The sequence below is a fragment of the Monopterus albus genome, unplaced genomic scaffold (genome assembly GCF_001952655.1).
Source record: "Monopterus albus unplaced genomic scaffold, M_albus_1.0 scaffold433.1, whole genome shotgun sequence".
Lineage (NCBI taxonomy): Eukaryota > Metazoa > Chordata > Actinopteri > Synbranchiformes > Synbranchidae > Monopterus > Monopterus albus.
Genome location: NW_018128313.1, coordinates 128,298 through 142,206, shown reverse-complemented (window position 1 = coordinate 142,206; position 13,909 = coordinate 128,298). Strand labels below are relative to the sequence as shown.

General features: G+C 43.5%; 1 protein-coding gene across 3 annotated transcripts in view; it reads right to left on the bottom strand.

The window, feature by feature from the left end:
* LOC109952109 (microtubule-associated tumor suppressor 1 homolog) overlaps positions 1 to 13,909 on the bottom strand; it is a 65,538-nt gene that overhangs the window by 17,872 nt on the left and 33,757 nt on the right. For all 3 annotated transcript variants that reach the window (XM_020586982.1, XM_020586981.1, XM_020586983.1), the window contains 2 exons: positions 12,895 to 13,131; positions 11,481 to 11,642 (listed from right to left, as the gene is read on the bottom strand). In XM_020586982.1, coding sequence (XP_020442638.1) covers positions 11,481 to 11,642; positions 12,895 to 13,131 — 399 coding nt within the window. The remainder of the gene's footprint in view (positions 1 to 11,480; positions 11,643 to 12,894; positions 13,132 to 13,909) is intronic.

Below are 13,909 nucleotides of genomic sequence, written 5' to 3'. Positions count from 1 at the left end.
ACACACACACACACACACACACACACACAACCTGAAAACTAAAAACACAAAACTGCATAAATCCCGTCCATCACAATTGGCACTGTTGTCACAAAGGTGGTGGGGGGGGGTGGGGGGTCATTCAAATAAGGCATCGCAGGATGAATTGTTGTGTCACGTTTACAGTCTGATGTGACTATTTAAAATGCAGTAACAATAAAAGTGAAATCCTGCCACAATGGTCATATTGTAAACGCTGTTATTAACATTCTTCATTTTTTCTGTAGTCATTGTACAGGTTACGTATAAGCCCACACCCCACATTCTTGCTGCAGACCTGAGGTGTTGTGTCTGAAGCCTCTTTGTTGAGCTGCTGCCGTCATGCGTCACTGTGGCTGGCACAGCTGTGTCAGAGCGATTATACCAGTGGTGTGACTGGTTGTAGGTGTCGACGCACCAAAATCTGCTTCACATTCATGTCTCATGAACCCACACGACACACATTCAGGCCAAGCTGAACTCTGACCTGCAGAATGTTTTCCAGTGTCCAGCCAGGCTGACAGAGGGCATGACACTGACCTCTGTTTGTTTACAGTATATTCTTGTTTTATAACTGTGACCCACTAATACAAGCAGCAAAGAAGGGGAGATGCTGCCTGGCTGCAGCGAGTGGGAGGACAGCGACAGAGTGTGTGTGCCAGCTGCTGCAGGTTTACAACCTGACTCACAGCACGTCTAGACCCCTCATGCTTTTTGATACATCATGCAAGTAAATGATTGAATGGATTTGAGTCTGCTGCACCTTATAATATATTCGCCACCACAGCCTCTGATTTATAATAAGCCTCAGCCAGCACGTGTACGGCTCACACTGCTGCACAGACATAAACCACAGCAGCAGGTGTGTTAAGAGACCCCACGCTGTCTGTGTCACTAAGACCTACCACTCTGCACTTAATGTTGCACTTGCACAGTTAAAGGGGGCCTATGTGACACAGTAAATGTTAGATCCCAAGACCCCCAAGAGTAAGTGGGGTAACTAGTAAAGCTTAGAATAAGGCTGGGGTCAGGTTAAGCTACACTACACAGGACACAACTAGTTAAGGATGGAGGTTAGCTTCAGATTAACATTAGAGACCCTGAGTCTTGGGATCTAAATCAACAAAACTAGCCAGCCAATGACAGTGCAATAACTAAAAGGTAAACCAGTTAACATCATGCCAAGTTAACGATGTTCATTCACATATTTGCTTTATTTAAGGCTTTTACTTTCTTAAATTAAAAGCTAATGGATAATTTTATACCCACTCTACACTTGCAAGGCTGAATTACAGTTGAGAGTAAAACACATAAGTGAATCAATGCAGTTACCATTGGAAGTATGGACATCACACTGGCTGTTGACAGATTTTTGCATGAATGGAGACGACAAAATGTCATTTTCATTGCATTTTTGTTCAGTTTTAAAACATTTCTTCATGTTTGTCTAATAACCGTGAGCTAGCTGCTGATAAGGCCACACATCTCATGTGGAGTCTTTGTCTCTTGTTGAAATGTGCGATGGTCTGTGTGAGTGTTGGTGATGGTGGTGTGTACCTGGAGTCTGCCAGGCAGTCATGCAGAGCTGCTGAGCCCAGACTGGGAGAGAAACCAGACTGTTAGCGTGCACATGACATGACAAACACAATGCAGACAGAAAGGACAATCCTGCTGTGTCATGAGAGCCTTTTCCAGTACACAGTAAGATGACCTGAGAACACACGAATAACATGGGGAAGCTTATGAACTGTTGGAGGCAGTTTGGTGCCTCGACAACAGGAAAGGGATGGACAGATAGACAAATAACCACCTGTCAGCCATCTTACTCGTACCAGTCTCATGATCACTGTGTAGGACCGTCTGAACATTCATCAGAAAACCAGCTACAAGTAAAGGCAGTGGGGGGGGGGGGGTTGGAGTGGGGTCAGGTGTACGGGGAGTGAGGGCTTTGTGTTGAATTGCTGTAAAACAACAGGAAATATGTTGTCTTCTCCCTAAAACAAAGCTGTTGTGTCCAAACGGTTTCACCTGACAGAGCTTCCTGATCAGGCTCCTTCATGTTCATGCTTACATAATAGACAGAACAGAACAGCAGGTGTCCCTGGTAGATGTTTGGTCTGCAGACTAGCAGGCTGAGATCAACTCAAATTATAATCATTAACAGATCACAGAGTAAAGCCCTACCTCCTAAAAGCAGCGCTGGCTCTGGGCGACATCACCACTTAATTAGATTAAAGCGTGTTGTGTCTCCATCTTCAATAAGCATTAACACGAGTCCCCAAATCCTCCATCAGAGAACCAGTGCAGGTAGAAAACTGGGAGTTTACTGCACGGCCACGTGGTGTTGGATGAATTAAACTCCACCAAGTCAGAGATTAGCACTGGATTAGTCTGTGAGTGTGTCTGCAGGCCAAACGAAGTGCGCCAGCAGAGCAGAACACAGGGAAGCAGCCTGGCACGCATGCACACATGCACCACAGGTAGCTGGAGTAATCCTAGTCTCCTCCACCTGCTGTATACAGATTACTGAAATGGATCAACATACAGTCCCTCTTTATGAGGAGGGCTATTCCAACAGAGGTGATGTGATCTCTGAACTGATCTGGGCTTTGACACTTTCCCCCGAGCTTAAATTTATTGTTTAACACTGGTCTACAACTTATAGAAGTTTGTGCTGCTGATGTGCAAAAAAACTGACTGAGAAGTAAAGAGATACTGTATATGGACTAATGCGTAAAACAAACAGGCTGATGTACTGAGCTGCTGAGACACAACACCAGCCTAGTGTTTCACCTCAGAAGCTCGCTGCAGCAAAAGCAAATAGTTTTGTCGTTAGATCCACCAAGAGCTTTGGTTAAAGTTTCATTCATTCATTTCATTTCTTTTATTCATTCACTTTCAAACAAAGTTCATACACTGCCAGTGCCATATTTTATGAACCAGGACCAGCCAACTGTTTTAGATATCGCTGTTTTCAGTGGCCCAGAATTAGCAAAGATATTTTTGGTTGTACACCAGACTGTTAATAGTCACATTAAGGACAGAAACCAGATGGATTATCGTGAACATCTCACCATGCGGATGATTTCTGTGCGCTCTGGTGGCTGGGTTTATTCAGACAAGACAAAAATGATCACAAATGTTTTCTAACACAATGAGTGTAATCTCATCAATAGTTAGATAAGCTAGTGAACACTAAACTATAACCCCATATAACTATAACATTCATTCATTCATTCATTTTCTACCGCTTAGTCCCTGTAACTATAACATGATTTTATTATAAATGTTTTATGTTTAGAGGTGCAAAGGCCAGAACACGTCTTCATCACACTCTGCTATATCACCTCAGTGTGATCTGACTGTGATCCTATACAACTACAGGGAGAACTGTGGATAAACATGCACCTATGTGAGGGGTTTAGGATGAAGTTCACCCCAGGAGAACGTCTTCTCTTGCATCTGTCCTCTGACGAACATGGTTGATGCACACAAAGCACCCTGACTGCAGAGTTATATCATCTGTACAGTGACGATTCTGATGCCACATGACTGTTGTCATAGAAACAAGAGTATTTTACCTACTAATTTACCTATTTACTGGCAAACTAGACCACCTGGTCACCTAGCAACAACCTGTGTGTCGTTTTGTCCACCTGTCTAATAACAGTGTCACCCAGCATGATGCAAAACAGAAACAGGGCTTGATGTGAGTCAGCCCCCTGCATCCCACTGAGAGAAGCTGAAGAGTCACAAACCACATGTGGAGCAAACGTAGGCTTAAATGAGAAATTCTCAGTTTGAGAAGGATACTCTGCAACAACCGCTGTGACATTAATGCCCAGCTCATCTGAACAACTTCAGCCACTGGCTGTTTTTAAGTAAACATAAAGCAGTTTTTGGTCTTCGATGCAGACACTGTGTAGAACAAATGTTACTCGTTTCTGACGAGGTTTCTAGATCAGAGGCATCTTCACATGCGGAGAATTAAACTGCATGTGCCTGTCCCTAATCTCCATCTCTGGAGAGCATCGTTACCTAGTTTTATAAATATTAGAGAATACTGCAGCCCAAATCTCCTGTACATCCCTGCTGAGACCAGGGAGAATGTTCCAGCCCAGCAGACACAGCCTCTGACGCCCTGATCAGCCACCACATCAGGAAAAAAAAGACTAAATCATCAGATTAAAGTTTGCATGATTGGTCAACCTCAACTGAAACACTATGCAGCGTGCACAAGTGTCTCTGCACACTGTGTGTACTGACACAGATGTGGTGACCAAAGCCTGTTCTAACCTAGATTCAAGGGCGACGGGAGGCAGCAGCGGGGAAGTGGGTCTGTGGAGCTCAGAGTGAGACACACTGCAGCCAAACACGTGCAACTGAGCTCAGATGGACTGAAAACACACAGTACAACCTCAGAGAGGAACATCAGGATGCGAGCGCAGCTGAGCTCAATACGTAGTGAATCACGGGGAGAAACATATTAGCAAAACCAAATGAGAAAAATACTGGCCACCGAACATGAGCTGATTTGTAGATAATTTGCTGCTGAACATGAAAAACCATGCAGACAATTTAGAGCTTAAATAAATCAAGATGATTTGTCAGAGATGAAGGAACTGGTGAGTAATCCATGAAAGGAACGAATGCACTAAACTGGCCTAATAAAACTGAAACACCAAGTACAAACCCACATTAAGTTAAAATGGGAACGCCTCCCGTTAGCTTTGTTGCTCCATGCAAACAAAGCAAAATGCATATATGTTCAACAGTCTGGTGTCTTTAGTGGATCATTTCAGCTCTGAATGAGACTTTGCTCTTTTACAGCTGCTTCTGGTTTAATCAGTTCCACATGTGAATATTATATATTCTGTTTTCTCAGTCAACTGAATTCTGGTTATCTACGAAGCCTCTGTGTGCACATACCCTGTGCACACTAAAAACACTAAAGCAGCGTTACTGGTGTGTAGATATTGTGTATTTCACTGCCGTATTCAGTTTTCAGCTAGGACTCCAGAACCAGTGCTGCAGCCAAAGCAATGCCAACACTGAGAACCAAAGGCCATTCTGTGCTAACATTACCCTAACACTGTCTTGTTAGTACTGCAGGCTAATCCCTAGCAGAGTTATTCACCATGACATTCTTTGTCTCACAACTCACTCTTTCTTCACGTAGCTTTATAAAATGCATCAAAGCCCACATGTTCAGAGGAACACCGCAGCACAGAGGAATGCAGGTCCTCCAATGGAAAAGAAGAAAGACCTTTAACAGCGAGCACAGAATCTCCACCATGCTGCTCAGAAGACACAAGCCCTCCACAGACAGAGAGCATCCTTCTTATGGCTGAATAAGTACAAGCCAGATGCATCCTTGGCTTTCTGGCTCGTGTGTCTGTGTGAGTCACGTGGTTGGTGCCCCTCTAGGCGTGGGTATCACACACTAAGACGAGCCCACAGCTACAACTATTCATCACGCCACTGCTGAAACGCTCGTGCAGAAAGCCTCCACAGACTTGTGTACACACTGTTGTGAAGACAACTGAAGGCCCTATTGTAACCCTATACAACCATGGCCACTGTGGTAGCCAGCACACACAATACTGACAGCCCACACAGTGGAGGAGACACAGCAGCAACAATGGCTGCCAATGCCATGCGGGAAAGCAGGAGGGGCTGAGGGAGGAGGAGGAGGAGGTGTGAGAGGGTGAAGTGGCCTTTGCGGCTGATCTGGAGTCAGGCTTCCCATTCCATAACTAAAAATGAAGAGAAAGCAAATGGTGAGGAAAGCTGATCCTTACATTATATTCAAAGGAAACCTCACTCATCAAACCAAATGGAAGAAGAGGAAGACAGATGTTAAAGAGGAACGGAGTAATATGGGAAAGGAGGACTGGTAGACACTCTACATATAAGAGGTATTTTATTGTGGCAGGGCAAAGAGGTACACAAATAGATGCTTTTTGGGTACACCTACTGTACATGTAGCATCATTATTTCAAAATCAACTGATTCTTGGGGGTTTTCCATTGGATAACTAATAGAGGGGTACTAGGGTGTGGTAGCATCCCACCAAAACTCCACCCAGCCATGTGTATCTGTGGTGGATATCGGCTTCAGGCCTGTATGGAGGAATTTTTTAGCACATGGCAAAAAAGAAGATGGTCAGAAAATGGATGGGTGGGTGGGTTGATGGACAGATGGATGAAGATGCTGGTGAAAAACTGAAAAATGACAAGTGTGACTGAAACGACTAAACGCAGCTAATGACAGATGGTTTGAAGGTTGATACACCATTGTGATGAACCTGGTGACCTGAATGTGTATGTAATCAGTGAGAGGGAAAGTGAATGTGTTGAAAACGATGAAAAGCTGGATGGTTGTAGTGTAAAGGAGGGAGACAGAGGAGAGTGGCAGATCCAGACCTGCGTGGAAGACCACCGTGCTCTTCCTGCATCCCGACAGCAGCTGGAGGTTTCGGAAAAGCCCTTTGGCCGTCAGCTTCACGTGGAAGTTGGACAGTGACAGTCGAGGAGACCATAACATTGTCTCTGCTTGTCCTCCAGTACTTTCCAACACTGATGCGTCTAGCCTGGGTCACCTTTTTTATATAAGTACTTAAAACTTTTCAACCCTTTTAGACTCTCAAATAGTCCCGAGAGCCAGCTCAAACTGCTGCCTGTTGTCTATTTCAAAAATGTATTTCCTTGATATTATAACACTCCCAAAGTATCTTCATATAATCATTGACGCTCCATGAAGTAAAACTGTTCCTCTTTTCCTCTTTAAACAGAAATAAAAAAGAAACAATTCCCACAAGAAAAACAAAAAACAGACTCAGCAGTTGCTGCTGAAATTTGTGCCTTGCATCTTCACGAAAGCCACACCAAGATAAAAAAAAAACAAACTGGATTTTGAATTTAAAAAGGTAAACCTCTGACTCAGGACGGATGAAAACACAAACTACAAAACCAAAGAGGGAAAAAAGTGGGAGCCTGTTAAGCCGCTAGCTGCCTGTTATTGATTCAATGCCACAGAGTCACTGCTGAAAAACAAAAACAAAAAAACCACGGACGACTGGTTTCTGTAGCTCAGCCAGCAGCTCAAGTGAAAACGGTAGAAAATGGCGCCAAAACCAGCTGCGTGCTTCACCGTGATCCAGGTGGTAGTGAATCCTTCAACGACACAAGATGGAGAGAGGACGAGCAGGGAAAGCGGAGAGGTAGTACTTGTATGTGAGAGGGAGGGAGGATCCTCAGTTCCGGAGATGATTAGTAGTCCGTCTCTGCTGTTACACACAAAACACACAGTGATCCATCCCACTGACCCACAACACGGAGGTGTGCATGTGAACCGTTACACACATGCCGGGTGGCTGGACAAAGACAAACATTTACACACTGCCTCTATTTTACTGCTGTTTCGACAGCTCTGTGATCCCAGTATATACACATACACACACAGGGGGCAAGGATGCTGCAGGGGAGGAGGGGGGAGTGGGAGTGGGTGGGACTTGTGTAATCTCTGCTCGCTCATTCACTCCCTTCCTTCCTTCCTTCCTTGCTCCCTCCATCATTATCATCTCAGGTCTCCCGTCCTCTCTCTGTCTCAGAGATGACTCAAGGTTAGATGTGGTGAAAGGACGACAATAAAGAAGAATTACGGTAGAGATGAGAATGGGAGGGGCCTTTCTCTCTCTCTCTCTCACACACACACACACACACACACACACACACAGCTCGTCTCTTTATCTCTCAGTGGCAGGTGCCATACTAAGGCTATTCAGCCTTCTCAAAAGATGCTTTGTTTTACACACATTCACACACTTTACATGCATCTGTTGTTTCACATTAGTGTTTAGTGTAGCTGTGTTTTCAAAAGGACAACTACACCAAGGTTGAGGACAAAGGGAGACTGCATGTTCACCGCTGCCTGGTGAATCCTGGCGCACACTGAGCACATCTAATTCATTTCTTGTCATTTTGTATCTGCTCAGAGTTTGTTTTGTATCAGAGTGTTGGACTGCTGTAAGATGTCCGTGCAGATTCTCAGTCATCCAGGTCATAGTAGGCTGAAAAAAAATCAACTGGACTAGGTTTTAGGTCAAAGACATTTCACCTCTCATCCAAGAGGTTCTGCCCGACTGGCGTTGAGCCAGAGATATTTATCCCCATCGGTGGCGTTTCAGTCCTTAAAGTCCGTAAAGCTGATTCTGATCACCTACCTGGACATCCATTGGTCTTAGATCATATTCAAATGCACTGATCATAGATTTTCTATCATGTGTTATGATTCTCTAAACAAGGTGTATCAGAAATAATGTGGCCACTCAGACAAACAGGTAAGTTGGTCATTTACAGCAGCACCAGGCATCTCTGCTAGTGTTGTAGTGGAGATCAAAGCTGAGACCAAGTCACGACCAAGTACAGAGTGTATGGAGACTGAGACAATACCAGGACTTTAAGGGACTGAGACCAAGTCAACTCAAGACCCGACCAGTGCAGCTCTCACAGTGCATGAATGATGCATACTGTCATAATAAAACCCCAGAGAAAGCAAATGAATATTCCTCTTCATTCACCTCTTTTCTGTGTGTATGTACTGTATAAGTGAGAGACCATGAGAAATGCCTTGATAAAATAATGAAAAGGCATTGCAGAGGTGAATTTTTCTCTGTTTTCTATGACCAAACATTCAGGAGCTGAAATGAACTTAAACATCTTTACTCAGCATTCCTATGTTTTACCATTCATCTTACGCAAGCATCACGTTTTCTGAGTGACTCTTGTCCCTAGAAACATCACTAAGTAACAAGTACAGTCACTAGATTTCATCTTTTTGAAAAAACCTAATAAGGGGTCTCAAATTTGCTAAATCTAGCAAGAAAGTTGCAGAGTTGGCAACACTGCCCACATTCACTTTCTTTTTAACTAAAAATATTAGGAAAAAAGTTTCAAATAGTAGCTTTAAAATGCATTAGTTTGTACTGTACAGTGCATGCAAACAAAATAAGAAAAAAATCAGACTCAAATGTGAATTTCAAATCAGCCTTCAAAAATTACAGCTCAGCCATGACACATAAACAGTCCTCTCAGGGCCCAACACGGGACAATATAACCAGAGCTCTGTGTGTGTGTGTCAGAATCAATAAAGTCCATGTTCAGTAGAGACATAAAGAGCTAAAGAAAGCCAGCGAGCGCTATAAAGGCTCACACTGCTAACCGCTGTCGCCCAAGGGCTGTGGTGTCTGTGAATGAGAGAGAGAAGTGTAGGAATTAAATGCATGTGTGGGGCTCATGAAGTGCAGGTTGCCTCTGTGTGTGTGTGTGTGTGTGTGTGTGTGTGTGGTGGTTAAGCCATCATGAGGGTAACAGCAAGTCTATGACTAGCAGCTCCCCACAGGCCTTCCAGAGACTTCCAAGACTGACCACAGAGGGGAAGCAGCCAGGCGCCCGGGCACAGATCAGATGTGTGGGAGAAGCTGAAACCACGGGCCCTGGCTTCACAAGGCCCACGTGGAGGTAGTTTGCTATGCTCCAGATGTATGACACCATTTGTAGATACTGTATCTGTTACTCTCATTATTTGCTGACATGTAGTCTTGACACCAGGGATGGGACGATGGGACTTTTTCTCAATAGGATTCGGTGCACGGTGTGTGTACGATTCAATTCAATCATGATACAATAAAAAATTAAACGACAACAATGTATGACGAGCTGCACAATACTTATACTTTATCCCTCTTTGCCCCCCTTTTCTAACACTGGTATGATTATGTAAGGAACAACCAGATATACTGACTTACATTCTGTTAGCTTACAATCTTGTTTGGATACCACACAATATATATCACTAAACAAAATGATACACACTGTATATTGGATATATTGTCCCATTCCTACTTGACACCAAAATAATATAATCTATAGCTACTTTAAAATAGGTTTTTGTTATGACTTCAACATTTGTGAAATAGTGAAACTGATTCAATATGATTCAACCATAAAAAGATTAAATCCAACTTCAGTATTGCTGAGATGCCAATATGGCTCTGTTCTCAAATCAAAGACCATCATTTGTGTGCGTCATGAGCAGCAGGATAATTACAGAGAGGCTGCAGGGGGATGAAAATTTTGTTTGCTTAAGCTTTTAGGGTCCAGAGCTGCAGTGTGTGTGTGTATGTGTGTGTGTGTGTGCAACTGAAGAGTAAGAATCCAGTAGTGTGGTTCTGATTAATGATCACTAAAAAGTTGTGCTGAACATACACACTGAGTAAACACTACTAATGGGTGTGCATTACAATTTACACATACTAACTCATACCCATAGAAAACATGCACATAAGTAAGTTAGGTACATGGTGCTTAAGATAACAAAACAAAATAAGAGTCAAGAGAAACAACAGAGTGCACAGTGGAACCCCACCAGCACAAAAACTAAACCCCACTAAAGAAACTCATTAAGTGAAAAATATTCATTCATACCTTCATTCATAGGGGCAGTGATATCTGGAGTGAGAGGTGGCAATACGAATTGTTTAGGGGAGAAAAGAGAGGCGTTCTGGAGGTTTGACTTTAAAAGTTGATTTCCAGGTGCCAAGGATGAGTTACTATCGTGGAGGTTCTCTCTAGTGTTTCTATTGACTCTATTTTATTTTGTTTTATCTCACATATGTGGTGCCACCTGTGTCCATTATTAGACACCGCTGTGTGGATTTGACTGCTGAATGTGATTGGCCCATGACCACAGACTTAACTTAATTATGTGTTTTTATTGGCCGACATGTGAGTTAGTATGTGATTAGCTGTTTTTAAAGGATTCTTTTTTTCTATATTTGCACTATTTATGGAACTCCTTGTTGTATATTTTCAGTGGACCCTGATGAGGGCTTTATGCCAAAACACCTTGGTCTTTTATCTTTGCATTAAAGTTGGAACACTGTTCAGTTTGTTTCTCGTGTGTTTGTGCACCTTGACAGTGGGTGAAGTTGCACCAGTAACTTCTGGGGTATCTCACTTAACCTTTATAAGGAGTCAGCTATGTTTATAGACATTTTAGCAGCACAAAATACTGACTATCAGTAGCATCAATCAAAAAAACTACTGTTACTGACTTTTAACAAACATCATCTAGACCTCTGAATAAAATCACAGCTGCAGCAGATGTCACAGAATGTTAGCATCAACATCTTGTGTTGTCGTGTGTGTCCGTGTGTCGTCCTACGCTCTGCTTTCAAAATACCTGATTCATTTTAACATCATTCAAGATGCACCAACACAAATCACACACAGTAGCCATGATAACACTGGATGCTACCAGTGTAGCCCTAGGCTAAGAGAAACACTGGCACCCCTACAGCCTTCTGCCCTTCCTAGTCGACACACAATATGGCTACAGACTGAGGTGACAGAGAGTCACAAACCCACACACACCACAAAGAGTCTGTCAAACAGTGTTACCTGTGCTGTTCAGTCGACTGAGTCTTACTGAGCCACTTCGTTGCAAGGGATGCTGGGACGCCTGTTTCAGCAGCCCTTGACTAGCAGCAGTCTTTACTGCAGTGTGACTGGCAGCTGCCATCTTGGCTGTGGTGTGGTTGGTGGCTGCTGGGGCCTTCAGACCTGTGGAGAGGATGCAGAATAAGTCAAAGCCCATCACAAAACCTCTCTAGACGGCTTTTTGTTTTCACTAGGGGCCCCAATGTTGTTGCACAAACTTTCCTGTCACAGTTGAGGTTGAGTTGAGTTGAGTTGAGTTCAAACCTTCTTAGTTGTGATGAGTCCACCCTGAGTGGAAACCCAGTTTCCACTCTGTGCTGACAGCGGACTCAAACAACAAGACAGAAGGTTTGAAGTCAGAAAAGCCAGATTATGACTAGGAGGCTGTTTCTCTCTTCTGCTGCCCCTCTCTTGTTGTTCTGTCTCCAGCTTCTCAGCTGGTAACAGGACCACATGGTTTATCCACTCCCTGACTCACACAGGATACACTGCAGAAACCGCTGCTTTTTCTCCAGTGCAAAGAAAAAATCTAAGTGGAAACTGCTGTCCAGTCACATACACACCCACTGAGAAGAGGATGTTTTTCAAAATAATAATAGGACATTCATTCACTTATTGATAATGGAAAACATGAGACAAAGCATTCAATAGAAAGTTCATTAGGCTCAAAGCTAAAATCATGCATTTGCACAAAGCATAAAAGGAAAAACTACGGGCATAGATTAGCTCTGTTAAGATTTAAAGAATACAACAATCTGTGCTCCAGAGTTTACATGTACATCTTCATTACATTCATTAAATACATCTGCAGTGTATTTATAATGTTATTAGTGTTTTGGTGTAGTGGGCAGCTGTTGCAGTGGAGTCTGCCCCACGTTTCCTGGTGCTTTATGGGTTTTTAATGGGGTTTTGGTAGAAGGTGCAGTCTCATGCCTTCAACAAACCTGCCCAAGGCAGAAAGTTCATTCTACTCACAGGGTCATGTGGAAACTGAGAACTTACATTTTACATTTAACTTACCTTTTACCAAGCCCTGTTACGAACATGAACCACTGTGTATTCCAAACATTAAAGAAACCCTTGTGACACAACCAGCAAAATCCATCTGGTTGCCGCTGATCGTGTTAAACAGCAGCCACTGCTGATGAGAAACTCAGGACTCGTTTGCCAATAATAAAGACAACAATCTCCTGCTTTGAATGTGATAACTAAGAATCCTGATTGCAATATTACAATATATTCACATATACCATATATTTAAATAATAAAAACACGAAGCAGCCTTTAAAATTAAATTCATTTTGCCCTTAAAGTAAATGGGTCAACTGTAAAGGACTTGGGATGCATGCGCACACCCACATGCACACACACTCACCTAGAGCAGTGGTCCTGGCCTGCAAAGACAGAGCTCTGCTCCTCATAGCAGGAGGCTTCGGAGCAGCAGCAACGCCACTGTTAGAACTGGTAACTGCATCACTGGGAGTACTGGTGCTGATAGCTGCGGTGCTGGAGCCAGGGGGCTTTGCTGCACTCTGGCTGCCTACAGGTACCGTGCTTCTGCTGGGCCGCTCATCTAGCTTGGTCCCTGATGGTGCTGGAGCTCCTGCAGATGCTGAAGGAACACAGATACAGGAGATATAACAAGAGCACCCAGAGAGCGCATGTGCCTCCACAACATTTGCTCATGCAAATGGGTCCCTTGTGAAAAATCAAATCAAATCAAATCAAATTTTATTTGTATAGCGCCAAATCACAACAAAAGTCATCTCAGGACACTTTACAAAGTAAGATCTAGACCTTACTGTTATCAATATTATTACATAGGGAAAACCCAACAAATCCCCCTTGAGCAAGCACTTGGCGACAGTGGGGAGGAAAAACTCCCTTTAACGGAAGAAACCTCCGACAGACGCCGGCTCTTGGTGGGTGGCCTTCTGCCTCAACCGGTTGGGGTGAGTGGATAGAGGAGAGACAAAAGAAGAAAAATGAGATCCAGAACACCACAAAATGTGTCCTAAAATCCTTGATCCGGATCACTTTTAGGGTTGGTCCCCACCAATGTCTGTACCAAGTATGCTGATGATCCATGCAGCCATTTGTGTTCCTGCTAACACACACCCACACAGATACGGAACCATAAACATAACCTCCTTGGCGGAGGTAATAATACCAAGATAGACCAGCAGAACATCTGAGGGGGTGTCAACAGTGTCAGCTTATTGAATGTCAACAGTGTGAAGCCTATAAATACTAACATCTACTAGCGAGAGAGCAAGGCAGAGGAGCGCAGACTGTGTAATCAGGGATAAATGTTTCCATTATAATCCAACCCAAACTGCTTCCTAACAGTCTTTAAACAGCAGAGAATTGGAAAGTGAACTGTGAGGCAA